The sequence below is a fragment of the Miniopterus schreibersii genome, assembly GCF_964146895.1.
Source record: "Miniopterus schreibersii genome assembly, chromosome: 22".
Lineage (NCBI taxonomy): Eukaryota > Metazoa > Chordata > Mammalia > Chiroptera > Miniopteridae > Miniopterus > Miniopterus schreibersii.
In genome coordinates this window covers 3,767,610-3,794,896 of record NC_138124.1, presented here as the reverse complement: position 1 = coordinate 3,794,896, position 27,287 = coordinate 3,767,610, and the positions used below count along the sequence as shown (strand labels likewise).

The 27,287-nt window shown below is 53.3% G+C and overlaps 1 protein-coding gene across 2 annotated transcripts in view; it reads right to left on the bottom strand.

Annotated features, from left to right (window-relative positions):
- IGF1R (insulin like growth factor 1 receptor) overlaps positions 1-27,287 on the bottom strand; it is a 195,537-nt gene that overhangs the window by 18,428 nt on the left and 149,822 nt on the right. For both annotated transcript variants that reach the window (XM_081124386.1, XM_081124385.1), the window contains exons 3-13: positions 19,179-19,491; positions 16,016-16,164; positions 13,355-13,499; positions 8,067-8,281; positions 7,327-7,453; positions 5,469-5,707; positions 4,512-4,679; positions 4,200-4,404; positions 2,134-2,417; positions 1,323-1,459; positions 671-830 (exon numbers count right to left, since the gene is read on the bottom strand). In XM_081124386.1, the coding sequence (XP_080980512.1) occupies positions 671-830; positions 1,323-1,459; positions 2,134-2,417; positions 4,200-4,404; positions 4,512-4,679; positions 5,469-5,707; positions 7,327-7,453; positions 8,067-8,281; positions 13,355-13,499; positions 16,016-16,164; positions 19,179-19,491 (2,142 nt within the window). The remainder of the gene's footprint in view (positions 1-670; positions 831-1,322; positions 1,460-2,133; positions 2,418-4,199; positions 4,405-4,511; positions 4,680-5,468; positions 5,708-7,326; positions 7,454-8,066; positions 8,282-13,354; positions 13,500-16,015; positions 16,165-19,178; positions 19,492-27,287) is intronic.

Genomic DNA, 27,287 nt, shown 5'->3' with positions numbered 1-27,287 from the left:
ACAGGACACCCCAGTAGAGCCATCTATGTGGAAACGGGGTGGAAATCAGGGGAGGGGGACCTAGTTGCATCCCTGTAAGTCACCCATCAGTGGTCTTCTCACCCCTGAAAACTATCACTATTATTACTCTTTCCGGACTATTCAAGCTATTTTAATTCTTAAATTACCGACATTTTTATCAAATAGCTCTCAAAATGGATGGAAGCTCCTGCATTTTCTGTCGAGAATACTCGCAAGTTATCACTGCCTTTGGGAAGCTGTTTTTTTTGTTACTTCCCCGCCAAGGACTATTTCTTATTTTGGTATCGCCGATACTACTGGTCGGGTTGCACTGTGTTCTCTTCAAGCTCCACATGTCCACGGGGACATGGAGAAACTGGAGCCCAGCCAGGGACGAGCAGAATGACTCGGTGGCTAGAAAACTAGTCTCTGGGGCTGGGCTACGAGAACAGGCCCGAAGACCTGAGACGATGGAGGCTGGCAAAGGAAAGTCTGGAGAGGCATTTCATAGGATTGAAGCTCGGGGTGCTGACAGGGGTGGAACCCCTCGGGGAAGCTGGCCAACTTGGTTCTGACGGAAAACCAGAAAACCAAAGAGCCAGGGCCACCCCGGCGTCCCCAGACCCGGCCCATGCTTTTTTCCCCCAGCGACTCCCTCCACCGGCCTTACTTTTGGCCTGGACGTAGAAGAACACGGGCTCCGTCCACGACCCGTTCCCAGACAGAGAGGTGGCCTGGATGCGCGCCGTGTAGTTGCCCGGGTTGAGCCGGTTCAGCTTGGCCCCGCCGAGCTTCCTGTACTCCTGCCTGGGTACGCACTCCCGCTGGTCCTGCGGGGCAAGACACGGGTCGGTTTCCCGCAGACACGGGCGAAACGGCTGGCTCTCGCCACCTAGTCTCAGCCCTCCCGACAGTGAGCCCGATTTGCAACCAAAGGGAGGAAACCAAGTCCTAAACGGCAGTCAGTCCTCCAGGAACCTTCAGCACATCCAAGTTTTAACCACACTTTTTATTTTATTTTTGGTAACCAAAAAGAGCTCCCAGAAGATCAAAAGTTATTAAGACCAATCTAGCCTATGCCGAAGGATCATTTTGTGCAACGAAACAGTTTCCTGAGGGTGACAAGCCCAGCTGCTTGCCTAGTCCACGCTCTTCTCAAAGATGCAAACAGGTAGAAGGACCTAAACCATCGCTCACTTAGCCTTTATTTTATTTTTTGATCTTCAACTAACCAGGTGGGGCCTGTCACACTGTCACCTACGTGATCAGCTATACTGGAGACACACCCAGACACGGACACTGCCCCCAATCTGTGATCTTACCTCGATCTGTGATCCATATTTTATTTCGTACATGAGAATCAGTCCGTTGGGATTCTCAGGTTCCGACCACTTTAGAAAGATGGAGTTTTCAGGCCTCGGCTCCCAGGTCACCGGCCCAGGAATGTCATCTGCTCCTTCTGTGTAATAATATAAACAAGCAATGAAGTTGGCTTTGGGTCCCCCAGGAGGGACACCAGCACCAGGCTTGCCTACGGGGACCCACCCCCAATCCAGGACTGAGGACGGCGACCACAGAGTCCCTGTGGGCTGGCTGCTCACAAGCAGCAGAGGTCTGGGAGTGAGGGCAATGGGGTGGCCTGCAAGTCTCAAATGCCAGCCTCAGTCACCTCCTGCCGCCTCCAGCAGGAAAGGGAGCCGGGCAGTTCATCTATCCTTAAAGACAGGTGGACGGCTGTCTGAGTAACAGGCAGCTTCTAACCTACAAGGGGATGGTGAAGGCCAAATAAGCAGGACCGAAGGCTGCTCCAGAAGATGACCTTGAGGAGCGCAGGTCACTAAGAACCAAGGCAGCTAACTGGGGATTTCATTGAACCTGTGAGAACTGAGGAGGGACCTCTGTACAGGTGGGGAAAAGGGCCACGGAAATGCACACTGTGAACCACGGAGAATTGACTTTGGAGCAAGCTCCCTGCTCTTGAGTATTTTGTATGGAGATTCTGGGAATGGGAGTGATGTCACCACGACTGGACCCCACTCCCTGGGCTGCTGGTCAACCCGGCTGCCCACAGATGAGCACCCGTTCTTTAATAAGCAGGGAGCCGGGAGCGGGTGCAGCTGGATCGCACCGTACCTGCAGGCATGGTTCTCGCAAAGACGAAGTTGGAGGCGCTGCAGCCCAGCTTCTCGGCCTCGTGGTTACAGCTGTGGATGTCGATGCGGTACAGAGTGAACGGCCGGAGGTTAGAAATGACCGTTCTCTCCTTGTTGTCCACCCTGCTCTCAAAGAAGGGGTATTCCGTCTCCAGGTCGTCCGTGTCCGTGGCGTTGTAGCTGTCCGCCACCGTGCTGTTCCTGCCCCGGCTGGACACGGTGGCGTTGGCAACTTGTCCAAGGTCCCTCCGCTTCCTCTCAGGTCTGCAAGGGAGAGACAAACATGGCTCGTATGTGCCTCCATTTCTTTTGTCTCATCCACGACTCGGGTCAGAGTAACAGAGAGACAAAAAATTTTAACGTGGGAATAAAAGGAGCTATTCAGCCCTTTTGGCTAAGAACCAACGAATAGTGCAGGGATTTCCCTCCTCACTATTATTTGGCTCTCTCTTCTCTGCAAACCTCAGTTGGCACAAGGACATCCCCTTCCCGGCCTCCAGCTCTCAGAGTGGTTTCTCGATTTTACCTACAGGCAGCATCCTCATGTTTAACCAGGATATTGTGCCATCTGGTCCACAGACCTTATGGTTCAGCACTAATGGTGACCAACCTGCTGGCCACACTGGGATTTATTAGGGGGGAGGTGAGAGGGGTGTGTGGTGTTGGCCCCAGAGACATGGAGTGGAGGGTGGTGTCAAAGGCTTGTGATGGGCGGGGGCTTCTCTGACCCCCTTGGACTGTGGAAAAAAGTACAGATGCCAGCAGGGGGCACTGGCTTGGACCCCCAGACCCTCTGCTCTGACGTTCCTGCTGACCCCTCCTCTCACTCCTGGAGGTCTCCTCCAGCCTGGCGTTGCCTCCAGCCAGCGGTGACCACCTGTGGCCTCCCCAAGTCCCTGCCCATGATGGGGGGAAGAGTCACTGTCATGGGCTTGAGTAGGGCTTGGAACAGCTCCAAAAACAGGACAGCGAAAGGAAATGCATCAAGTCACCGAGGGAACACTGCCCCCCACCCAAAAGGGCAGCAGAGGCCACCTAGGAAGCTGGGGGGAGGCCCCTCTGACGGCTGCGCCTGTGGGACACCCACAAAAGGGCTGTTGGCTTCGCCCGGAAAAGTTACAAACAGGCTCTTCACATTTACAGGAACCGACAAACACAACATGAGGCTAATCGCCCAGACACGGAAGCGGCCACCCTCGGGTTAGCCGAGGAAATGGGGGGAAACAGGGCACTGTCCCCTCCACACCGAGGCTGGTGTCCCTCATCCTATGATGGGCCGACGGAGGGGAGCAAAAGGAACAAACATCACCTGGGACAGAAAACTAGGTGCCCAAGGAAAGGAGAAAGACCAGACATGGGGAACACTCGTTAGCTCCCAGATGGAGAGAGAGCAAAGTTCCCACAGGGAGTCTGGGTACCCAGGAAGCCATTTGGGGGTTCCCACTGGTCCTTCTATGCCGCAAAGTGAGAAACCTTAAGGGGATATGACAGCAGGGAGCTTGGGCAAAGGGACCTCTGCTCCCCCTCTGCTTGGCCCAGGGACTCCCCAGCACAAGACGCTGTTACCACAGGAAGGGACACAAGCTGGGCCTCTGCTGGCTGGGGTGCTGGGGGGGTGACCCGGCAGAGAAGCAGTGCCGGGAAGAGACAGAGCTCTGGTGAGGGAAGGCAGGACCAAGTCCCAAACCCACGTTAATGAATTCGGGTGCTGGGGAAGACACGAACCCTGAGCTCTAGTTTCCAAACGCCTCTGAGCTTTTTTCCAGTCCTCAAACCTTCTGATTCTCGGAGCCTCACAGGGGCCACTCTGCCCTGTCCCGCTGGTGGCCCCACAGCACGAGCCCTGAACCCTCTCTCCTCGGGGCTCACTGGCCCCCACGGGAACCCCGCTCCGCCAAACCCATGGCCTAATATGCTCCTCCCCCCTCGACGGCGACTCGCTTCCACCCCGAGGCCGCCCACCTACGAACTCCCAGGGCCGAGAGAAAGCGACAGGAGCCGCCGGGGGGAGCCCCAGCCCGGACACGGCCTCAGGAGGCACCGCACCTGGGCACAAAGATGGAGTTGTGCAGAAAGTTCTCGAAGACTTTGCGGTACTCGGCCTCCTCCTTCTCGGCCTGCTTCTCCGCCTCGGTTTTCGGACACGCGCAGCAGGGTCCCTTCTCTCCGCCGCACACTTCGGTCTTGGGGTTCTCTGTCACCTCCTCGATGTCGAAGGTGCCGCCGGCATATTTCCGGACAGGGATTTTGTCTGCTCAGAAAGGACAGGCCCAGTGAGAGCGGCCGGTCCCTGACCTGTGTCCCGTCGGGGACTGGGCACGAGCTCACCGCTGTGGTCCCCCCGCCCGACGGCCCTACCTTTGGAGCAGTAATTGTGCCGATACAGGTAGCTGTCCTGGGGCTGCTGCTGCCAGCGGACGATGTAGTAGCTCAGGTTGCCGTTGGGCAGGGAGGGCGGGTTCCACTTCACGATCAGCTGGGAGGAGGAGTTGGACGCGGAGAGGACGTCGAGGGGAATGGAAGGAACTGGAAAGGAGCGCACAGGCCGTTTCAGAAAACGGAACAGAACCCAAGATCCCGGCTGCCAGGGACCCGGCGCGAACCAACCGGGAGCCCAAAGTCCGGCCTGGGTGAGACGACACCGGCGAGCCCAGAAACGCAGAACGAAAACCGAGCCTCGTTCTGAAATACTACGCGTTCCAACTCCAGCATCGCCCTGTGTCGTATCTATTCTCAGGCCATCTCGGCGAAAACAAACATTCCTGAGCCGCAAACAGAGGAGGCCGAGGGGGCCACACCGGGCTGAGAAGAGATGGCTTCGACCCTACGGCGAACTCGAACACGGCAGTTTCCCCGCTCGTTGCCACCGCCGCCCCCTACGGCCCTCAACTCCAGCAGGCGGGGCAACGGAGTGACGTGCGTTTCATCTGAGATTTTTTTATTTTTATTGATTAATTTGAGAGAGGGAGGAAGTGAGCGAGAGACAGAAGCATCGACGACGAGAGAGACATTCATGCTGCGGCCTCCTGTGCGCCCCCTGCTGGGGACCGAGCCCGCAGCGCAGGCCTGCGCCCTGACCGGGAGTCGAACCCGTGACCTCTTGTTTATGGGGCAACACTCAACTACGGGGCCACCCCAGCTGGGCTCACTAAGGTTTTGGAATCTCTGATTCAAATGGCAAGAAGCCCAAATGAAAGGGGGAAGTCAAAAGGGGCTGGAGAAAGAGAGAGAGAGGCGGGGGGGGGACAGAGAGCGAGAGAGACCCTGCCCCAGGGGAATGACAAGACGTGGCTGTGAAGGGCCGGGTGCAGGTACCTGAAGCATTCGTGCGAATGTACAAGATTTCGCTCTTGGCCCCGCGGATGTGGTCGTTTTCCACCATGGTCAGGGTCACCGCCTTCACGTACACCGCGTACTGCGTCCAGGGCTTCAGTCCGTGCAGCAGGATGCCGGGCTCGAGGTCCTTGTTGGAGGGCAGGTCCACATCCACCATGTTCCAGCTGTTGGAGCCGCAGGCGTCCTGGCCGTCATATTCGGTGACGTTCTTAAAGGGTCTGAAAGGCAGTGGACACGGCTCAGAGCCTGCGCTGGGCTCTTAGAAATCGTCCCCAAGGGGCCTCTCTCGTCACAGTTTCTTTTTTCTTTTTTTTTTTAAATATATCTTTATTGATTTCAGAGAGAGGAAAGGAGAGGGAGAGAGAGAGAGAGAAACATCAATGATGAGAGAGTCATTGATCGAGCCCGCAACCCGGGCATGTGCCCTGACCGGGAATCGAACCCCGATCGCCTGGATCCCAGGTCGACGCTTAACCGCTGAGCCACGCCCGGCCGGGCTCTTGTCACAGTTTCTATCATGGGGATTCCACATGAAACCAATAACCCACTCGATTTTTTTATGCAAGAGTGCAAGTCAAGCAAGTGGGCTCAGGTCTCACCACAGTTCTGTCGCACTGCAGGGCTGGAGACGGCTCCAGGGAGCGCCAGCTCTGTAGTCGCTGGGATTTAAAACACCGCTCCGTAAGAATGCACCCGAACGCTACTTTTCTCTCTTCTGAAATGGCATTTTCTCACCATTAAGAAAAAACAAGCCCAGCCATTTAATGCAAATACCAGCTGCCGGTGAAGAATACCTTTTGGATAAAAATGACTTTGCTACAGAAAACAGTTTCCAAAATCTAATTTGCTCACCAGCAACTCTGATTGCTTAAGTATCTTACGATACTCGAATATCTCGTTTCCAGACTGTCTCAGAAGCCAGCATCTGCCCTTTGGTGACATTACCAGCCGGCATGGCCAGAGCCCTGGTAGGACCATCAAAGGGAACAGAGTGTTTGTGCAGATGCAGGGTGGGTGGAAATCGGACGTCCATCAGCTCAAAGGGCTGGACAGTGCTGGCCACTGGCCAATGACACAGACATCAACATACCCCTCTGTCATTGGGACGAAAGACCGTGAGTGACCCGTCTACAGGGACAGCTAACCGTCCTGGGCCCTGCTTTCTTCCACTGCGAGGACCCTGCCTAGGGCCCCAGCTCCAGCAGGGAAAGGGTACTGGACCCTGCTATTGGAGGCTCTGGTTCCAGCCCTGGGGACGCCCAGCACCCGGGACCTATGTCATCAGGATGGGATCCGGTCAGAACAGTGACTAAGGAGACTGGGGAACCACTTGGATTGAGAAGACAAAGGAGGAAGAGGGGCTGAGAGCTGCCCCCTGGAGGGCAAATGTCACCTGAAGGCACAGGAAGAGCCCCAACAGATTTGGGGAGAAATCACAGAAGGTTCAAGGCATGGAAAGTTTGAGACCTTTTCCTGTCCACTCTCCTCTGTTGTTCAGAAGGCTCATGACCTGGGGACGGGCCCATGGACAGAGGGGGAGCAGTAAGTCGATGGACCTGCCCGGGTCCCCTTGAAGGGAGCCCAGTGTGTGGCAGGGTGTCCCTGGAGTGGGGGTTGACATGACACTGCAGCCCCATCTTCCATCCTAGTTTATGGCTATTTGGACTGACCTAATTCTGTGAAAGATAAGCGTTTTCCTTTGGATTTATTTTCCTCAGATGCCTCTACCCACTGGAGCTAACGCTTCCCCATTTGTGGCTGTCACCGGCGGGACGGCGGGGAGGGCACTGAGGGTGGAGCATGGACCCCCCCCCCCCAGTCGCCAGGCAGGACTCACGCCTCCTTGTAGTAGACGGTGAAGCTGATGAGGTCCCTGTAGTCCGGGGGCCGGTACCGGCGCCAAGTGAGGATGATGCGGTTCTTCCAGGTGTTGGTGGAGGTGAAGTGCAGGACGTCGCTCTCACCTGGGGCACAGAGGCACAGCTGGGAGGGACAGCCAGCCATGCCCTCCTCCGGGTGGCGGAGGGGTCACCTGCCCTGCACGGTCCCCCTCCCCTCCAAGCGGGCCGTGCACGCGAACCAGGCCCCCCTCTGAGCCTCTCGGTGGCTTCCTGATTTCTACAAAGGACCCAAATACGCGTGCGCCACATGGATGGGGCCCCCAGGGGCTCCCCCCCCCCCGGGCTTGTGCACAACTTCTCTGAAAGCAGTTTTACACACGGGGGCAGGTGAGAATGAAGAGGGACCAGCTTTTTGCTGAAAAATCATCTCACCGTATCCCTGCGCACAGAAAGACACTGAACTCTGTGCACGCAGTGAGCGCTGCTTTAAACCCTCCTAAGGGCCTATTCCTAAACATTTAGCACACTCATGTGGATGCTAAGGAAAACTTACAAATTATCACGAATCTGCCCCACCGTTGACTTTGAAATACACGCGTGCGGGCAAAGGGCTCGGTAAGGAGCCCGTGTGCCCCCGAGTGGAGCAGGAGGGGGCCACACACAGAAATTCTAGGTCGGAAACGGGTCCCTTTATCACCGTGTGGGGTCCACAGGGTTTTGGAACGTGTCCACTCACAGGAGGCTCTCTCTCCGTTGTTCCTGGTGTTTATATCTCCTTTGCTCTGGCGCCCCTTTGTCCCCGTCACTTCCTCCATGCGGTAAATCTCAGAGACGCACAGTTTGGGATTGAAAGCGAAGTACATCTTCCCGGATTTGATGGTCAGGTTGCGGTGGTCCCAGTCCCACAGCTGCTGCAGGTTCTGGTTGTCCAGGACGTAGAAGGAGTAATTCCTGCAGGCACAGAGACCGGCATCAGCCCCCCCGGCCCCCGCCCCTCGTCCCGCCTGCCGCCACCCCCGCAGGTCCTTTTGGCTGTGTGGCTCCGGGACACAGGGCCTTTGCCGTAGGGATTTAGTCACGAATGGTCTGTAAGAAGGAAGCGTCACCGTTAACAATGGCAATAAAGGGAATCGAGAACAGCATAGTGAAATCGATGTGGAAATGGACAGGACACTGGCCCTGGCCGGGTAGCTCAGCTGGTCAGAGCGTTGCCCCGATACGCAAAGGGTGCAGGTTCGATCCCCGGTCGGGGCACATCCAAGAAGCAACCAATGACGCATAAGTGAGTGGAACAGCAAACCAATGTTTCTCTCTCTCTCTCTCTCTCTCATCAATGGAAAATAAAGAAACAGACAAGATGCTGATTTCATGACCTGTATCGCCAACAAAGCATGCTTCTCACACTCGATGGTGTTACTCTGGTCACCCCCAGAAATGCCCTTGGTTACCTCCCTCGGTGCTGAGCACGTTCAACATGCTGGAGATGCGCCCACAGGAGGACAGACCCAACTGGAAAGGCTTACACACAGGCTGCAGGACATCTGCCACTATCCTCGGGGTAAATCCCAGCCATGCCACCAGCAGCCGATGACAGGGTAGGACAGAGACAGGGCCAGGACTAGAAGGTCGTTAGAGCGCTGCACAGACACAGGTGAGTCGCTGAGTGCTTCCTGTGGCCCCATTTACTCGCCCGTAGGAAAACTTGGGGGCGTGAACAGGTGTCATCGAGCTCCCGCTGGTTTTTGGAATCCGAGACCATGATGCCCAGGGGAAGGCACTGAACGGAGGTGGGGTCTGCCCCGCCAGCCTGAGGCCCACCCCTCCACACACCTGCTGGGGGACTCGGGTGGGAGTCCTGCCCGCATAGGGTTCATCGAGCCATGTGAGTCCAAAGCAGTGCCCCTGAAACCAAGCCAGGCTCCTCCACACCCACCTTGAGGCCTGACACACTCATGATGGTCACCAGTCAGGTGGCAAAAACTTTCATGTCAGCAACCCTTTCCTTTCCATGGAGAGCTCACTCCCCAACACACACGCTCGCCGGGAAAGGAACATGAGACACCGTCTACATGATTCTGGAGGCAGGACGTGCAACACAGACCACATGTGCAGATAGAAGGCAGGGGACATAGCAAGGTACCAGGTGCCATTCCTCAGGACAGTCCCCACCGTCTCCCTCACTGCCAGCTGCAGGGATGCTGCTGGAGGGCAGGGGACTCATGAAGTCATTCACACAAATGAGGGTGGGGGTGGACAGGTGGAAACAGATGTCTCCAATTTGGGCCCATTCTTGCCCACGGAGTATTTCTGCGTCTGAAGGACACCGTGCGATGTGACTACCAGCCCCTCCAGGTCGGGCTGCTCCCAGGATCCTGACTTGGCCACACGGGAGGAAAACCTCTGGGCTGGGAGTACGGGCCCAGTGGCCAGGCCCAGCTGCTGTCTCAGGCCAGGATGAGGCTTCTTTTCAGTAAACTGACTTCACTAGCAGGGAACAGAACTGCACAGAATACCTTCTGAACAAAGCTTGCTGCTCCCCACGGGGAAGAGCATGAATCCTGAATCAAGCGTTTGACACATGAGTGGCAGGCACACGGGAATTCCGCGTGCGATTAATCACTCTGAAAAGCAGGATCTTTTTACAGTAAATACAAACATTTTTTTTTTTTTTTACAGCACGGGGAAGGCTGGGGGGGGGGGCCGGGATACCAGTATCAATAAAACCCAGGCGTTATGGAGCCTGTGTAACAAAAAAAAATAAAACCAAAACCCTTGTCAAAATTATAATCAAGCCGTTCCTGAGCTGCCTGTCAATACTGCTCCTGTTTTTCAACCCTGGCTCCCCCCTATTCCTCCCACGATTAGAGGGGAATTAAGAGGTAGTAAAGGCAGACTCGTCTGCATGCCTTTGACACGCGTGTGCGCGCGCGCGCACACACACACACACACAGAGATATTTACTGGTTCCTGAAGGAAATGGCTATTTAGTCAATCACTCAGCAAGTGATTTCCTCATTGTTTCTAAGCTCACCGTCTTTACACCCAAAAACTATTTTTAAAAATTAAAGTATCTGTTTTTCTGTAGCTCACAAAGGCTCCACGATGCCTGGGTTTTACAGATGCAGGAGAGCCTCACTTAACGCCGTCCAGAGGTCCTGTGACTTTAGGCGGAAGGACGTGTGACAGAACTGATCATACCGCGGCTGCCTTATATAAACAAGGAGGTTCCTCCGCATCTCATCACTGTGACGACAGAATGATGCTGAGCGGAACGACCTGTTGCTTCGAGGACCTGCTGCGTTGGCATCCTGGCTCCCAGCCTTCTCCATGCAGAAAAAGATGTTTGCTTCTGTACGGGGGTAGTAGGCTCCGTGTGCCAAATCGTGGACCAACCGAGGCAGGCTGGGAGCGGCTGGTCATCTCCTGAGGACATGGGTCTGTGCACCATCTGCGCCGATACTCTGAATGCCTTGCACGTTTCACACGCCCTGTTCCATCTGTGGCTCCAGGCGCGGGCCTGTCTTACCTACGAGCTGCCGACATCACCACCTCCCGCCTGCTCCCATGAGGGGCAGGAAGGCTTGGGGAACAAAGGAAGGCAAAGGGGTACTTGCGTGGTATTTAGAAGGCAGCCTGGGACCTGCACGAGGAGAACCGCATTTGGGAATCCAGAGATCAGGGTCTGAGCGTCATCGCCGCCACTTATTAAGCAACAACTGTAGGCAAAGTATTAACTCCGCTTCTCCAGGGCTGGGACAAAAGGCGCTGAGCCTGTGGTCTCCAGCTGACAGAGGGAGGAGGGACAGTCCCCCCTTCCCAGCCCTTGCTGACAAATTGAAAAGAAAAAAAACTCCTGCACTGATCACTCATTTCTCCAAGGAGAAAGCGCCTCTCTCCGGCTGCCTCTAGGGGGCGTCAGAACCCAGCTCACGGGGCTGACTGCAGCCCAGCAACCCGCAGGGGATGCGGGATTCGGCTTTTCACCGATGCTGCCTCCAACCCACCCACCAGCAAAGGGCTGCTTTGCACGGCCTCCAAATCGCGCCCAAATCCAGCATCTGCACCCCCCGGTGGGGCTCAGCGAGGGCAGGATTTATAGTCAAGCGGCACTAAGCAGCAAACCGGTTCTCAGGAAATGTTTCCTCTTGGAGGGTATTTTATTTTATTTTATTTTATTATTTTATTTTATTTTAATTAATTAATTAATTTATTTATTTTATTATTATTATTTTTAAATATATATCTTTATTGATTTCAGAGAGAGAGGAAAGGAGAGGGAGAGAGAGAGATAGAAACATCAATGATGAGAGAGTCATTGATCGAGCCCACAACCCGGGCCTGTGCCCTGACCGGGAATCGAACCCCGATCGCCTGGATGCAGGTCAACGCTCAACCGCTGAGCCACGCCCAGCTGGGCTTGGAGGGTTTTTTAAATGCTTCACTGAGGTATAATTTACACCCCCCCCCCAAATGGACCCATCGTAAATGGGAGTGTCATGAGTTTTAGCAAATTTGTACAGCCGTGTGACCATCCCCGCAGGGTAGTGCCCTCTCTATCAATGCTCAGGCTCCCTCACTGCCAGACGGGGGGTCTCCGCTGCCACCCCGGCCGTCACCGGTCTGCCGTCTCTGCCAGGGTGCAAGGAACAGCACCGCTGTGACACACCGCACACGGTCCTGTGTGGGCGTGTCTGCCTCTGTCCGGGTACAGCCTGAAACTGCTGAGTCACATGGTCGCCTGTGCGATTTTTAAAAGTCCCTGAGAAGGTTCAGAGCACAGCCCGGCCGCAGGCTGGTCTTAGAGCTGCTCGAGGGCAGGGTGACGCGCCAGGTGCTGCAGCCCGGTGGTGGGGACGTGAGCACAGAGGTGGATAAATGCATCCAAGACTTCAGTTCTTATTACCCACCGTCTCCGCCTGCTCTACTCTTTCCAGGGCGACGATCCTCAGTGGCAACAACGACAAAAAAAATCTGAACACGTTAACTCCTTACTTATCTGATGCCACCAGAGAACAGGGTGTCCAGATGAAGGAACCGGCCAGGTAACAGGAACGTCCCATTCCTTTGCAAGGGCTGACAAACGAGCCCCTTTCTAGAAATCCCTATGTGTGTACGCATAAATATAGCAGGAAAGCCTTGATTTTGTTTGTGACTAACTGAGTGGTGGCCTCCAGGAAATCCTGGCCGTCTGGGTTCTTCTGGACATACTGAGGGCTGACCAAACTCTCTTGCGATTGAGCTAAATGAAAGCACAGCCACCACCACCTGGAGGTGGCAGAGCCCCCAGCCTGCTGTCCAAGGGGCCTGGGACACCTGGGACTGGGCACAGTGGCAGTGTCCTCGGTTCTGCAAGGAGACAGGCGTTCCAAAGGATCAGTGTCCCCCGTGGGGAGGACAGTGAGCTTTTCAGGGACAGAATGAGGAGCTTCCCTCTCTCTCTAGCTGCGTCTGATGATGGAATTTTAAGAATTTAAGAACAACCGAGGGTTTGAGAAAAGTGAGGAGGCTGCAAAGAAACCCTTCTGCGGCCACTCTACCCAGGGGGAGCAGAACGTGAGGGAGAACGGCCTTTCCCACGACCTTCCAAACTCTTCCCTTCCGAAATTATTTCCCCAAATTCTCTTAGAAGGAATCCACTCATCAGTGGATGGCTCCGTTTATTTCAAAGTGTTAGCTCACAGCCTGGCTGGCACTGCACCAGCTTTATTTTTATTTTTAATCCTTACCTGAGGATATGTTTTTATTGATTTTAGAGAAAGAGGGAGAGAGAGACAGAGAAAGGAAAAAGAAACATCAATCACTTGCCTCCCATCTGTGCCCCAACCAGGGGTTGAACCTGCAACCTGGGTACAGGCCCTGACCAGGAATCGAACCTGCAACCTTTCGGTGCCCAGGACGATGCTCGAACCAACCGAGCCGCCCGGCCAGGCCAGGGCGCCTTTCTTCTTAACAAGAAAGGGCTCTGACCTCGGGCACACAGGATCCTACAGGCAACCGCTTCCTCTGTAACAGGGGAGCACTTACCCCTCGAGCTGCTCCTCTCCTAAGATCTGGCGAAGGTTTTTGAGGAAGGACAGGGAGACCAGGGCGTGGGAATGGCGGATCTTCACGTAGCCCGTCACCACCTCGATGAGCCCCATGAAGTTCTCCAGCTCCGAGGCGATGTTATCTGCAAAGAGGGGACCGAGCGACTCACTTAGCATGACAGGTGGGGGGGGGGGGCACACTCAGCATTTCCCACTAACGGTGTGGGAAGTGATCCCATGGCAGGTCCTGTTCGGGGGGTGACCCTGAGATGCTCGGGCTGCTGGCACACGAGCCAGTGTCCCTTGTTCCAAACTGTTTCCCTGGGCTTGACTGTCAACCCCCTCTCCCGGGACAGGGCCCCCGGGGCGGGGGAGGGCGAGTTTCTAGAAGGCTGGATGCTGTAGCTCCCAGGCTGATGACCAGAATGTAAAATTATAAATACCAGACAGCCAGTTGGCGGCGGCCAACACGTCTGGGGGGCGGCTCTCTCTACGCACTGTCAACACAGGGCATGGCCTCGCCGTCAAGGGCGAGACTAAGCAAACGGCGTCTCTGCAGCCACCTGGCCCCGGTCTCGTTCCTAAGCCACCGGGACTGTCTGTATTGAAAGATCCCACACTCCCAGGCCTGAGAAAACAGGCCGCCACGTCGAGGATGGCTATCCGCGGGCCGCTCTGAAAACTTCGTTTCTGCGCGTCCAGGCTGGAAAGTTGGAAAGGTAGCTGCTAATGCACGTGTGACAACGATGTCATCTGTGACCGGCGTGTTTGCTTTCATCTTGGTTAGCCTGTCCTTTGCTCGTAGTAAATAACCAACATAAACTTCGACTTACACCAAAATTATAATACACAACTATCAGGGACTGGGTGTTGTCTGACTAATGGGGTTTTCCTGAGTGTGACTTGTGGAGACTTATTTGATAAAAGGTTCTATTTTGCTTTGAAGTGACAAAAATAAAGGTGCCATCCTACAGCGTCTAACTCTACATTTGATGTACAGTTTCATCGTTTTCCAAGAGAAATTCAAGTCATAAAGACTAGAGGTTGCAGGCAGTTGATGTTTCAAGCAAAAGGCCTCGAATTGTAAAGGTGGGGCTGACATTACACCCCCAGTCGAGGCTGGGGCTGTCCTCTCCGACGAGCTTCCCGTCCCTAAACCCAACTCATTTCCCGCATTGGACACAAACTAGAAGCCACGTGTCACCACTGGGCACAAATGGTACCAATTCCTTCTGCAACCATATTTCTCCGTGTATTTAATTCACAGATTATATTTAACCTTCAGGATAGGATTATCTTTAAAAAGCAGATTGAGGCACTTACAGGGTATGTTTCAGGGATAAGCAATTTTTTTAAAAATTAAGAAATCTGGCGAGAGCAAAAATCAAACTTTATAAGTGCCACAGGGGTGGTAAGAAAGCTCTTAGCTGTACGGATTCCCAGTTATCTCCACTGTGAAATAAAAGGGGGTCTCAAAAGAGTCAAAAGCACTAAGCAAAAATGTATTTCTGCCGTCTCTCCACCATGAAAATACAGCTCACTCCTTTAACAAATAGCATCAAGGAAAAGTGAATTCACAGAATAAATAAATTAGTTGGTTTTCCCCCTCAAACTATAAAAGCAATTTCTTCACAAAAGGATTTAGGGGGGAAAAAATAATAATCCTCTTCAACCTCAAGGTCTTCTTACTATATTTATTCCAGCTTATGAAACAATCGGGACCTTGGCCACGTGGCCCGGGTGCAGGGAATTTAAGGCCCGTTGCTAGGAGCCCCTGTCAATCAACGGTCAGAAGCGAACATGTCAGGGTCAGTCAGTCAGCGGGAACTAGTTCGCACAAAGGCAATCGCCAGGAATCTGTCTGCCATAAACGACAGTCACCCTTGGGGGGCGGGGGGAGGGCAGGGGAACCGAAATGTTAAAATACACGTGGCACAAATGTTTTTGGCTCTCAGAAGTCAATCTGCACATCAACCACTCCTTTGGACTTAATAACATTTTATTTACTTAGTTATTTATTATTATTTTTTTATACCTTTATTGATTTCAGAGAGAGGAAGGCAGAGGGAGAGAGAGAGAAACATCAATGATGAGAGTCATTGATCGGCTGCCTCCTGCTCGCCCCCTGCTGGGGATCAAGGAGCCTGCACCCCGGGGCCTGTGCTCTGACTGGGAATCGAACCCCGATCGCCTGGATCCTAGGTCGATGCTCAACCGCTGAGCCACGCTGGCCGGGCTTACTAACATTTTTAAAGTGATAATATTCAATATTCCCTCTGCCCAGTCTCCTCAAACATCCAAAGTTACCCAAGCTCTGTGGGCTGAGAGGTGTGGGGATGTGGCTCCCTCTGGGGGCGGCCGAGTCCACCTCGGGTCCCTCGTCTCTCCTGGGGTGACGGACGCCCCTGGACGAGCCTAAGAGGTGAGGACCCTCTGCAGCAACTGGCCGACTCTGGGCCGATGGCTAAAAATCAGACTGCCTTTCAGTCGGGCGTCTTATCTCCTCGGGGAATTCAAAAGTGAGGCGTCGGGCACGTGGCTGCCTCACTGTGTCGTTTTTCTAGGCCCACATTCTAGTCACCAGTCAGGGACAGGGGGAAAGAGCCCCAAGGCAGGAAAGCTAAGAGATCCAGCGTCTCCCGGGGGCCGGGATACTTACTGCCCCGGCGGATGTTGATTAGCAAATTGCCCTTGAAGATGGTGCAGCCCTGGAGCATCTGAGCCGAGGTCACCGAGTCGATGGTCTTGGTTCTCTTTTCCTCCTCGCAGACTTTGGGGCAAGGACCCTCGCAGGGGACGCAGAACATGCTGTTGGAGATAACCGAGCACAAACACGGGCGTCAGAATGCCGAGGAGAAGAGGCTGCTGTCGGGTGTCACGGCTCCTGCCTGGCATCCCCCCCCCCCGGGGGGCTGCACAGGGCAGCAAAGGGACAGCGGAAGGAGCCCAACTCCCGCAGCCGGCGCCCAGCAAAGCCTGGCGAGGGGTCCCCAAGGGCACGCGGCATTGCCCACATCCATCATCTTCGATATTATTTGACAGTGCTTTGCAGAAACTTGTAAATTGACCCAAATGTTGTTTTCGCTGCACACACAATAAAAGCAGGGGGGCTTCCACTGCTCTGTCACGAGCTCCCATTTCAAACGCTCTCCTGAACGCGCCACAAACCACCTGACAGTCGGGGAGGCAGGGGGGCTGGCACTCTCCCCGCTGACCCGCCATTGCTTTTTTTTTTTTTAAATATATCTTTATTGATTTCAGAGAGAGGAAAGGAGAGGGAGAGAAAGAGAAACATCAATGATGAGAGAGTCATTGTGCCCTGACCGGGAATCGAACCCCGATCGCCTGGATCCTAGGTGGACGCTCAGCCGCTGAGCCGCGCCCAGCCGGGCATGACCCACCACTGCTTAGGAAACAGCGAGCAAAGCGCTCATCCAGCTGCCGAGCCACAGAGCCGGGATCAGAATATCCGAGTTGATTTCCAAACAAGACAAACGATACGATGTTAGGGGGCGTGCAAATCACAGGATGGTGAGCGGGAGAGCCATTAGGTTGATAAGATGAAGTTTAAAAGATCATCCAGTAACCTTTTAAACTTCACCAAGATAAGTACAAAAAAAAAACAAACATTCATGACCACGGTGTAAGCAACGGCTCTTCTCCTTAACGTCTTCTGTTCCCCTGGAATTTACTGCGTGTCTAAGGTGAAGATGCAGGGTCGTGTTTTGCGTAGAAGGTTACAGGTAAACAAAATTTCCCTGGCAGTGTTTCCGAGGGAGGGCGCTGGGCCAACCGGAGGAAGGATTCTCCTGCCTCTTTCGCGTGCAACGTTCTCCTTTCAGACGTGGGTAACAGCTACTTTCGGTTACTGTCCCTTCAGCGCTTTTGGTTGGTGTTTTATTGCTTCTAACTCACCTGCATACCGGCCCCACCCTGTCCCTTTCAAAAAGCTCTCTGTTTTGAAGGAATCATCGATTCCCCAAAAGTTGCAAAGACTCCCGTGTACCCTTCACCCAGTTTCCCTCAAGTCTAATGACACAGTATCGGAACCAGGCCATCGGCCCTGCTACAATGTATGTGCGTAATTCTACATCACGTCCCTAACTCTTCCCTGGCAACGACTGCTCTGTTCTCTATAATCTGTCATCTTGAGAACGTAATATACATGGAATTACACAGTATGTGACCTTCTGAGATTAGCGTCATATCCCTGAGTGTAATGCCCTGGAGATCCACCCAAGCTGTTGTGTATTTCAATACTTTGTTCCTGTTAGTTGCTGAATAATATTCCCTGATGTGGACATACCACAGTGTGTTTAACCATTCATCTATTATGAGACCCCTGAGTGGTTTCCAGTCTCGGGGGCTAGTTATTATAAATAAAGCTGCTATGAACAACTTCATAGATGTTTTTTGTGTGGACATCAGTGTTCATTTTTGTGGGATAAATGCCCAGGAGTGTAACTTTTGGGTCATATATGGATGTTTAGTTGCCCACAATATTACATTCAAATAGAAATTTCTGAACCAAATGCTTTTGGTAAAAAGCATCTAGGATACTGTATGTGAATTGTAGCTGAAAAATATATATTTTTTAAAGATTATAAAAAAATAATAAAATAAATGCTTTGGAAAGAAAAAAAAAAGTCTAGGAATCATGCAGCACTTTAAAATGCTTTTCTAAGGAAGAGCCATGATTATATGTTTATAGATTAAGCTTCCTCAAATCCATTCTAGTTCAGAGGGGATACACTATTAAAAATGCTTTAAACTAAGTGTTACATGGGCTTTAAAGGCTGAGGGGAGTTATTCTTTCCTGATGGTGTTTTATTTTAAAATGGAAAAGCTATACCTGTGGCACTGAGCAGATGGCAAGAATGGGTAGGGAAATAACGGCTCAGTTCTTTGAAGGACGCACTGCAGTGGGAGAAACACCACCACGGAAATCCAGTGCCTTTAGTTTGCCAGCCACATCCCGGGGAAGTGCAGCCACAGACAAGGATGGTTTGACCCCCGCTCAGGGACAAGCGGCCCATCTCCGACCCCACCCCCGGAAGGAACTGCGGCCGAGTCTTGTCTGGCCCCGGGCACTGCCCAGGGTACTGGCAAAGTCCTTTTACATTCTAAGGCGGCCAATAACATAGGAGTAAAGTGTGGTTTTTTTAAAAAAGATAAACCAACAATGATTTTAGAGAACTCCTGTTGGCACACACAGAGGGACGCCTGTTGCTCTAAGGATCTTTTCTGCTTCCTAAGTGAAGTCCTAACGTTTAGGAGGGACGCAGAGAAAAGCGGAGGGGAGGGAGCGAGGCTGGTGAGAAGGTGCTGATGGGAACTGTAGGCTCTTTGAAGCCACTGCGTACTCTCAGCAGCTGCTAGTCCAGACCCCGGGCGAGTGCTTGCGCTAAAGAGGTTTCGGGCCTGCTCGCGGCCTCAGGATGCCGGTGGGCTTGTCCTCTCCCTGCACCCCCACGGCCCACAGTGGGCCAGCGCTGCACAGCACAGGCTGGGAAAACCTAAATCTGCAGCCCACCTGCCTGGACGGCAGCCCGGCAGGCAAGTGCTCAGGGAGACAGCGACCTGTGGGTACCTGAGCCAGTGAGGCAGGTACTGGGCTGCAACGGGCCAGGCTGTCCCCTCCCAAAACAAAATGTAAAACAAACCAGAAAAAACAGAAGTGCCAACTGCTCCTAGACTCCCATTAAAGATGAACGTAGGACCAGCCCTCTCAGGTGGGCCCATCCCTTACCCTCCCAGGGTCCCACCCAGATGGAACAACGGGCAGAGCCTCCTGTTGGCTGGGGGCCCCTCCCGAGACTGACCTCTCGCTGTCGTTGCGGATGAAGCCTGAGGGGCACTCCTGCATGCATTCCCCATCGTGGATCACGAAGCCCTCCACGTCGGCGCCCTCGGCGTTGGGGATGTTGGCACAGAAGTCGCGGTCCACGCAGCGCCAGCCCTCGAAGCGGTAGGTGTTGGGTGGGCAGCTGGGTACGCAGACGCCCTCAAAGTAGTAGTGTCGGCAGGCCACGCAGGCTGCGTCGTCGTCGGGGGCGTTGCAGCTTCCCAGGCACTCGGGGTGGCAGCATTCGTTGTTCTCGGTGCACGCTCGCTTCCCGCACGCGCTCGGGCACGCTGTGGACAGAGGGGACAGACGTTGAGCACACACCCAGGCACAGCATGGGGCAGAGGGGACAGGGGTGAGACTGGCTGGAGCTGGTCAGCCTCCTCTGGGCCTGGACAGCATTGCTCTGGGTCATCCCCTACCTGATGGCTCCAAAGACCAAAACCAAACCAGCCAACCACATCTGAATCCACAGACGGAAAACCACTGGGCCCTGCGTCCCACTAGATGCGCAACGACAGGGCCACAGGCCACACTCAGGCTCTCAGAGGCAGTGAGAACATCTCCTGCGTTTCGAGTCAGGAGAGCAGGCTTGAGGTCAAGTCCGGCCTCTGCTGTTGACTGGCGGTTGGGTCCTGGACGAGCCACTGGTTTCTATGACCTGGTCCCTCTCTCTTCTCCTCTCTAACACGGGGTAAGCTGCCCGAGGCGCCCATGATGACGCAGTAAGTAGCCCCATGCGAACAAGACGGTTTATTCTGACTTTAAAAGGCGTCATGCTCTGCTCGGTAGGATTATGAACATGCCCCTCACTGAAATAGCCTGAAGAGCCTTAGTGAGCACTAACGCTCGATGATTTTAAAGAGACAATGTCATGCGCGTCTACAAAACGCTATAGAAAAGTTCATGTCTGCTCGTATTGTTATCAAAGCTCTTACAATTTAAATAAAATGCCACGGAAAATGACTGGTGGCAGACGCTACTATAAAACAGCGGGTCATGGAACACCAAACACTCAGGAGCAGAAAAAGAACAGAAAAGGGCCTGGCTGGGATGGCTCAGTGGTTAAGCATCATTTCGTGCACTGAGAGGTTGCGGGTTCGATTCCCGGGCAGAGCACATGCCCAGGATGCAGGCTCGATCCCCAGTAGGGGGCGAGCAAGAGGCAACAGATTGATGTTTTCTGTCTTCCTCTCCTTTCCACTCTCTCTAAAATCAATAAAAAGATTTAAATAAAACAATAAAAGAGCAGTAAAAAACGTCTGTATGCAGTTGCTTGGAGTCAAGTTATACTCAAATGCAAATGCTGGGCATTTCTAGCATGAGAAAAATAATAAATCAGAGTTCTGTTTCACTGATGGGAGCTACCTCCGAAGGAATTCCAGCACAGCTTAAATTTGGGAAAATCAGGTCGTTCAGAGACAGAACAATTCCCCTTGAAGGGATCACAAATCATGGATCTCCTTTATGACACCTGATACAAACTGTGCACAAATACCCCGGGGATAAAAGGTGATTGGGGACAGGGAGGAGCTCCCAAGGAAAGGTGACTTGTCCACTAACGGACAAAGTCTGGCCACTCAGGGTTGGAAACCAGCGTGCCCCTGGCTGCAGCCCAGCCTGAGAGGGTCTGGAAGGCAGGCAGGAGAACACACAGAAGTCCGGGATTAGCGAGCCCTGGAGCCAGCCCCAGGAGCCTGCTGTAAATTTTGTCTCTTCGTAATGTATATAAATATTATTAGCGTTCAGAACTATTAAGGGATTTCTTGAAAAGCCCCGGCCACTGTCTCGCCTGCAGATGGATGGATGCTCCCTATGAATGCCAAAGCTTTAAATGTAGTACAGTTACCAAATTTCCAATTACGGAGCACTGGGAGAAAGGGAGGGAGCCTCTTCTCTGCCTTCCATGCAGAAGGAGCGCACCTAGCGGGGTCAAAGGCATGTCTGCTTTTAAAGATAAAAGGGGAATGAAAGCTGCCACAAACTAATAAACATACAGGGGGGAAAGGCAAATTGATTTTTGCCCGCGAAATCTTTCTATTCATTGGAATCCTTACAGTGGCCAACAATAAAAACAAAAGCCTATCTAAACTGCTGGAAAAGCAAATGGCACGTCCCACATCCATCCCTAAAAGGACTGGTTTGGGGTCACAGTCACATGAAAATAAGGCATTGTATTAAAAGCTCATTTTTCTCCCATTTGGGGGACAGGAAAAAGTCACACACATCAGCTGTTAACTCTCTCCCTCTCCGAAGTCCTCACATCTATTAAATTCTTTCTAGTTTTTTTTGGTGGTTTTTTTTTTTTTTTTGCCAGGAAGTTCCTTCACAATGTTGACCTCAGAGAAACCATTTTAAGAAACATATGATAATAAAGTGCTTTCATAAAACAACATGGAGAACTCAACCTTTTCACGAGGGAACAAAAAGCAGAAGAGATCACTTAGCCGCGTAACTTTAAAAAATGGAAACAATTTTATCCCAAGTCATTTCTGAAGGATGGAACTAGTTCATGGATGTCCAGATGAGATCACACTTCCGCGTCAAAATACAGACTAGTTGAGGGACATCTCAGTTATTCGTGGGTGACCCCAGGTGACATGCCACTGTTTCCCATAGAACGAGGGGCACCATTCCTAACAGACGCACATCATTAGGAATAAAGGTGAATCGAACCGCTGTTAACTCACGTGCATCTGGGAGACACGGGGGCCAGAGAAATGTCAGGGTTTTCATGACTTGCCAGGAGAGGACTGGACTCCATCGAGCACCATGGGGAAGGGACTGGATGACAGGGACCCCAGCTGAGTCAACCGAACACCCGAGTCCCCCCAAGGCTGTTGGCACTGCCCCCCTTCAGAGACCACTCAGCCACAAGTGAAGGGATGAGAAAGGCTCCTTTCGACGATTAAATGCATCGGTCCTAGCAGCCAGGTCCCCGGCTCGGTCCTGCAGACAAGGAAGGTACAAGACCGCTCCGCCCTCCCTGGGTCGTCCCTGAGGACAAGCGCTGAGAGTGCCAAGCGGGGCCAGCGAAGGGCCATGAGGAGGGCTTTCCAGGGGAAGGGACTGCAGGCCTGAGGTCTGGTGACCCCACGGCCTTCCCACCAGTTGGCTGAATTTTCCAGTTCAGACAGAAAGGTGACCCATCCCTAGGAGCCACGATGACTACAGAGGAGCCCAGGGTGTGGCCAGGGAGCCCACAGCCGGCACGGAGGCTCTCGCCCTGTAAAATCATCTTCAGTCTGTCCTTCCTTCTGTCCTAAAGTCCCCGCTCCTCCCCACGGGATCAGCCCAAGCACAGGCATCTATCACAGCGAGCAGAGTGGTGAGGGCCACCAGAGCTTCCCGGCCTCCGGCAGAGGGGCTATATCTCATCTGGGCTTATCGGTGCCGCGTTCTCGGAGTCAGGCAGCCAGGATGAAAGAGCAGGCTTACGGGGAAGGTGTTTAGATCCATGGAATAAACCGAAAATAAACCCGGTACAGCACATACACACACATTCAAAAACTGGGCATATATATATACACACAGTAAAGCACAGCTTTCTGAGAAGGAAGACAAGATGAAACGGTCAAGTTTCTTGCCATCCTGACACACAGCTAATAGGAAGGTGCCCAGGACCACCGCCCAGAAATCCCAGGGAGAGTTTAAGACAACTGCCACAGGGGCCTGAGCCACTGCGCCGGATCCAGGTCAGTTACTGTATCAGTTACTGTATCTTAAACGTTCACAAAAGAAAATCACATTCGCAACAATGTTTCTCTTCTCAATGACTAAAGAAAACACCTCCTGGGAGGGCGTGGTGGTGATGGACACATTCCACCTGAGCCAGAAAAGATACATTTGAATGGTTAGAATGGAAGTCACTGGAGTTCCTCTGTTGGAACCGAAAGTATTCAGCAGGCGCGCTGAAGGTCAGGAGAAGCCGAGCTGGGCCAGCGCCCGGAAGCCCGAGGAAGGGCCTGGAACAGAGACCTCGCAGCGAGCACGGAGAACCTGCCAGCGATGGGCCGGGCCGGGCCATGGCCTCTGGACCGGTGAGCCTAGGAATTTTTGAGCGTAATGAGCCTGACAGCTCTCATTTCCTCCCAAGTTCAGCGAGTAGGAAGCAGCTCCTCCGTGCAACCTTCGAAAGCATTTTCAAAACTTGGTTTTGGCCCGGCCGGGAGGGGCTCAGCGGCTGAGCGTCGACCTGGGATCCAGGCGATCGGGATTCGATTCCTGGTCAGGGCACATGCCCGGGTTGCGGGCTGTAGCCGATCAATGACTCTCTCATCATTGATGCTTCTGTCTCTCTCTCTCCCTCTCCTTTCCTTTCTCTGAAATCAATAAAGATATATTTAAAAAACAACAACAACTTGGTTTTGAATTAGCTACCTCTCCAGCGGGAAGGCCCCTGGCTGTGCCATTTCTGTGTTAACATATGAACTTCCTGCAATACTAGGGGGTACGTCGAGGGGCAAGGAGTTTTGTACTTTCAGCCCTCATTGCCCCCCACCCCACCCCCCGTCTTCTCCTACCCTGCAGACCTTCTGAGGCTTCTGAGGCTTCAGAACACGCAAGAGCAGGCAGCCTCAGCAGGAAGCTCCCAGGGCCACCCGATCTGTCTCCAGGCCACAAGCAACAGGCACGCATGTGGTCACTTTCCCACCTGGAACCAGCCATTCCTGTGAGCCCTTCGTCGACCCTCAGATGCTTAGAGCTGAAAGGCAGTTCAGAGATCTTCCGTCTCATACCTGTCCAGGTGAACCTCCGAGCAAAGGGGTTCATCACCTTAGAGAAAGTGCCACGTCCAGTGCCTGAGAGCACTGACCTTGACCAAGGTCCTTCCTCCTGCCCTCCAGGAATGCACTTTCCTACAATATGTTCCCCCCAGACCTCGAGCAGGTGTCTGATACTCAGGGGAGGCGGCTGCTTTCCCGTGTGGGTCAGACTTTCAAACACTCACTCTCAATTCCAGGATGGTCAGCTTGGCCTCCCTCTGAATGCCTTCCTCAGTCACAGCTCACGGGACACACGGACACAGCGGCCCCCTCACCCGCTCCGCCTGCAGGAGCAGTGCCAACATCGTGGACTGCAAGCAGGTGCTCGGGGTCTCCCCGAACCACCTCCAGAGTAGCATCATGACACTGAGCTGGCTCGTTCCGAGTTTCTAATCACCTAAAATTCCCGTCTCCTTTTCCATAGCTACCGTTCGAGCCTCGCCCGGATGAATGCAACCGGAGTCCGAATACAGGACTTTTCATTAATAATCACTGAGCATCTTCCACGTGCCTGACAATACACCCAGTATCTCAACTTCCTGCGAACGACAAGGGGTCAGCGTGGTCATTCTCATCTGTAGATGACCGAATGGAGGCACGGAGATTTAATAATTGTCCAGAGCTGTTAATGGTCTGATTAAATAATTGTTGAGCTGTAAGCCAGGGCTTCAAACTCAGATCTGTCTGTCCGTCGGTCACAGCCTCTCGCCCACTGTCCCATGGTGGCGCACGTGCCCGCCTGTCTCTGCTGCCTAAAATAAAAGCCTGGGGGGGTTCTTCTCATGACACGTTTTTCAGCCTGCACCCACCAAGGAAAATTAAATCACAAGTCCCAGCACATTTGTCTCCTCCCTGAGGGGTACCCCTTGGACACCTCGGGGACAAAGTGTCCATTTGTACACTTTAGATGGCAAGACCCACCAAACATGACACGCTGGGAAAGGGTCAGGCGTCCAGGTGATATGAAACAGATAACAGGTGCCCACTCATGCCTTCTTTATTTACTGCGTTATAGCAAACAGAGCCTCCAGGGACATTTTCCAGCACAAATTACAAGGCGGAGACGGGTCAGGCTCATCATAAGGGTCCCTGCTAAGGAGCTCGCCTCACGGACACACTCTACGGGGCAGATGAACTACATGCAAGTGACTGGGCGCCCAGGCCGCCCCAGGGAGACTCACTGGCCGCAGAACCCTCCCACCCAAACGAGTCTGGTTCCCGAGGCCAGCGGGCCCGAGTTCCCGCTGCCACTTGTTCAGCAGGCCCAGCAAGACCCAGCACGGCTCACGGGGGGGGACGAGACACACACAGCCTGCACCCCACCCCCCCGGGTCGGGCGCACACACGAACATAATGGAAGCTCCCAGAAACGGCCAGTCCCAAGGAGGGCCTCGCTGCCTGGCGCACGCAGGCAGCCGAGAGGTTTAGGGAAACATGTCCTAATGGCCACTGAAGGCGGCTGTGAACATTTCATTAGCCAACAAAGCAAACAGCCACCTCCGGACAATACTCGACGGATCGCTTCAGTCTCCAGGATCCGACAAGCGGCGCTGGGCAGACTATTGAGAAAACGGGAAACGAAGAAAAGGCCCCCGAGGAAGCAGGAGGAGGGACGTTACAATGGCTCCGGCATTAAACAAGAATTTCAAGAGCTAATTAAGGAGAGAAGACAGAGCAGCCATCGGCGCCCAGCTCCAAAGAGGCCTTGCCATCCACTTGGAAACAGAGAGGAGAGGGGGCGGCCCAGGCACTCTCCGGCTGCGCTGCTGGTTTGGGCGACCGTGGGTTATGATTTTTTTCTTGCCATCTAAAGTGCACAAATGGGGGGCTTTTAGTGCATTCACCCCCAAAAGAAGCCACCTCCCAAGCCCTGGCCCCTCTCCAGCCCGTGGCAACCAGCAGGCCACTTTCTGCCTCTACGAGCTTGCCTACGCGGGACGCTTTGTACAAATGGGATCGTACAATACGCGACCCTTCGAATCTTGCGTAACATTTCGAGGTTCGTCCATGGTGTGACAGTGTGACTTCTGTGATCCACAGGTGGCCAAACGCGCCCTGTCAGCCTCTCCATTCACGTGTGGTGATAAAATCTCTGGTGCACCAGTGGGAGGCTGGTGGCAGAGGTCCACTGGGACCCCAGGATCTTCAGTCCAGATTTATTCTAAGGGAAGAAAGACTTGAGGCCTGTCGGATGAACCGAACGGTGTCACCCTCTGATATTAGGGAAAAGAGAGGAACCGTCGTCTAATCCGGGGGGGGGAAGGTCACCATGTCTGTGTCCCTCTTCCCCTCGCCCCCGATGGAGGGCAAACTATGCCGATGAGCCTCGTGTTTACAGAAATGCCTGGGAAATGACATCCAAGCTACATCACAGAGAGGTCTCCTTAGATGGCAGCAAGGAAGAGGGAAATGAGTGAAGTCAGAAAGTCAGGAGGGGAGGGAACTCATCCCCCTTTCCTTTTATTATTTTTAAAAAATATATCTTTATTGACTTTGGAGAGAGGAAGGGAGAGGGAGAGAGAGAAACATCAATGATGAGAGTCATTGATCGGCGGCCTCCTGTGCGCCCCCTGCTGGGGATCAAGCCTGCACCCCAGGCATGTGCCCTGACCAGGAATCGAACCCCGATCTCCTGGATCCCAGGTCCATGCTTAACCGCTGAGCCACGCCTGGCCGGCCCCTTTATTTTTATAAAACAGAATATTCTTTTTACTCTTTAAAAAAATCTCGCTAATTCTAATATACTCTAATATTGTCCCCAAATTCTTTCTTTTAATTCATATTCAAAGCCTACATACAAATTTGGAAAAGACAAGTTTTAATGGTATAAAAATCGAACAAAAGAACAGGGGACACTCTGGGGGTCGAGGCAGGATCCCCCCCGCCCCCCGCTCTAGGAGGTCTAACAAGGGCGGCCTGAGTCTGCTTTGTCACCAGAGACACACAGGGTGTCTCATACACAACTCATATCCCCCCCCATCCTGCTTGTTTTAATTTATTATTATTATTTTTTTGCATGTGTGTTTCTCAAAAAAGAGGAGGCGGGGGAGGAAGAGGAGAGTGAAATCCGAACAGCGCAGGTGATCCTGCCAAAACTCTGCCCCGGTGCTGTGACCGCCAGGCGTGGCCACACACACACACCGGCCGCTTACGACCGCCCGCCACAGATGCTCACATGGGCAGGGTGGAAAAAAAACATATTCTTTTCGCACACTTAAAAATTACTCCCGGTTATTTTAAATTGGGCACTGTTTGTATATTCCTTATAAGTTTATGAAGCTCACACTGTCCCTCCGTGACTAACTGGAGTGGAATTGGGA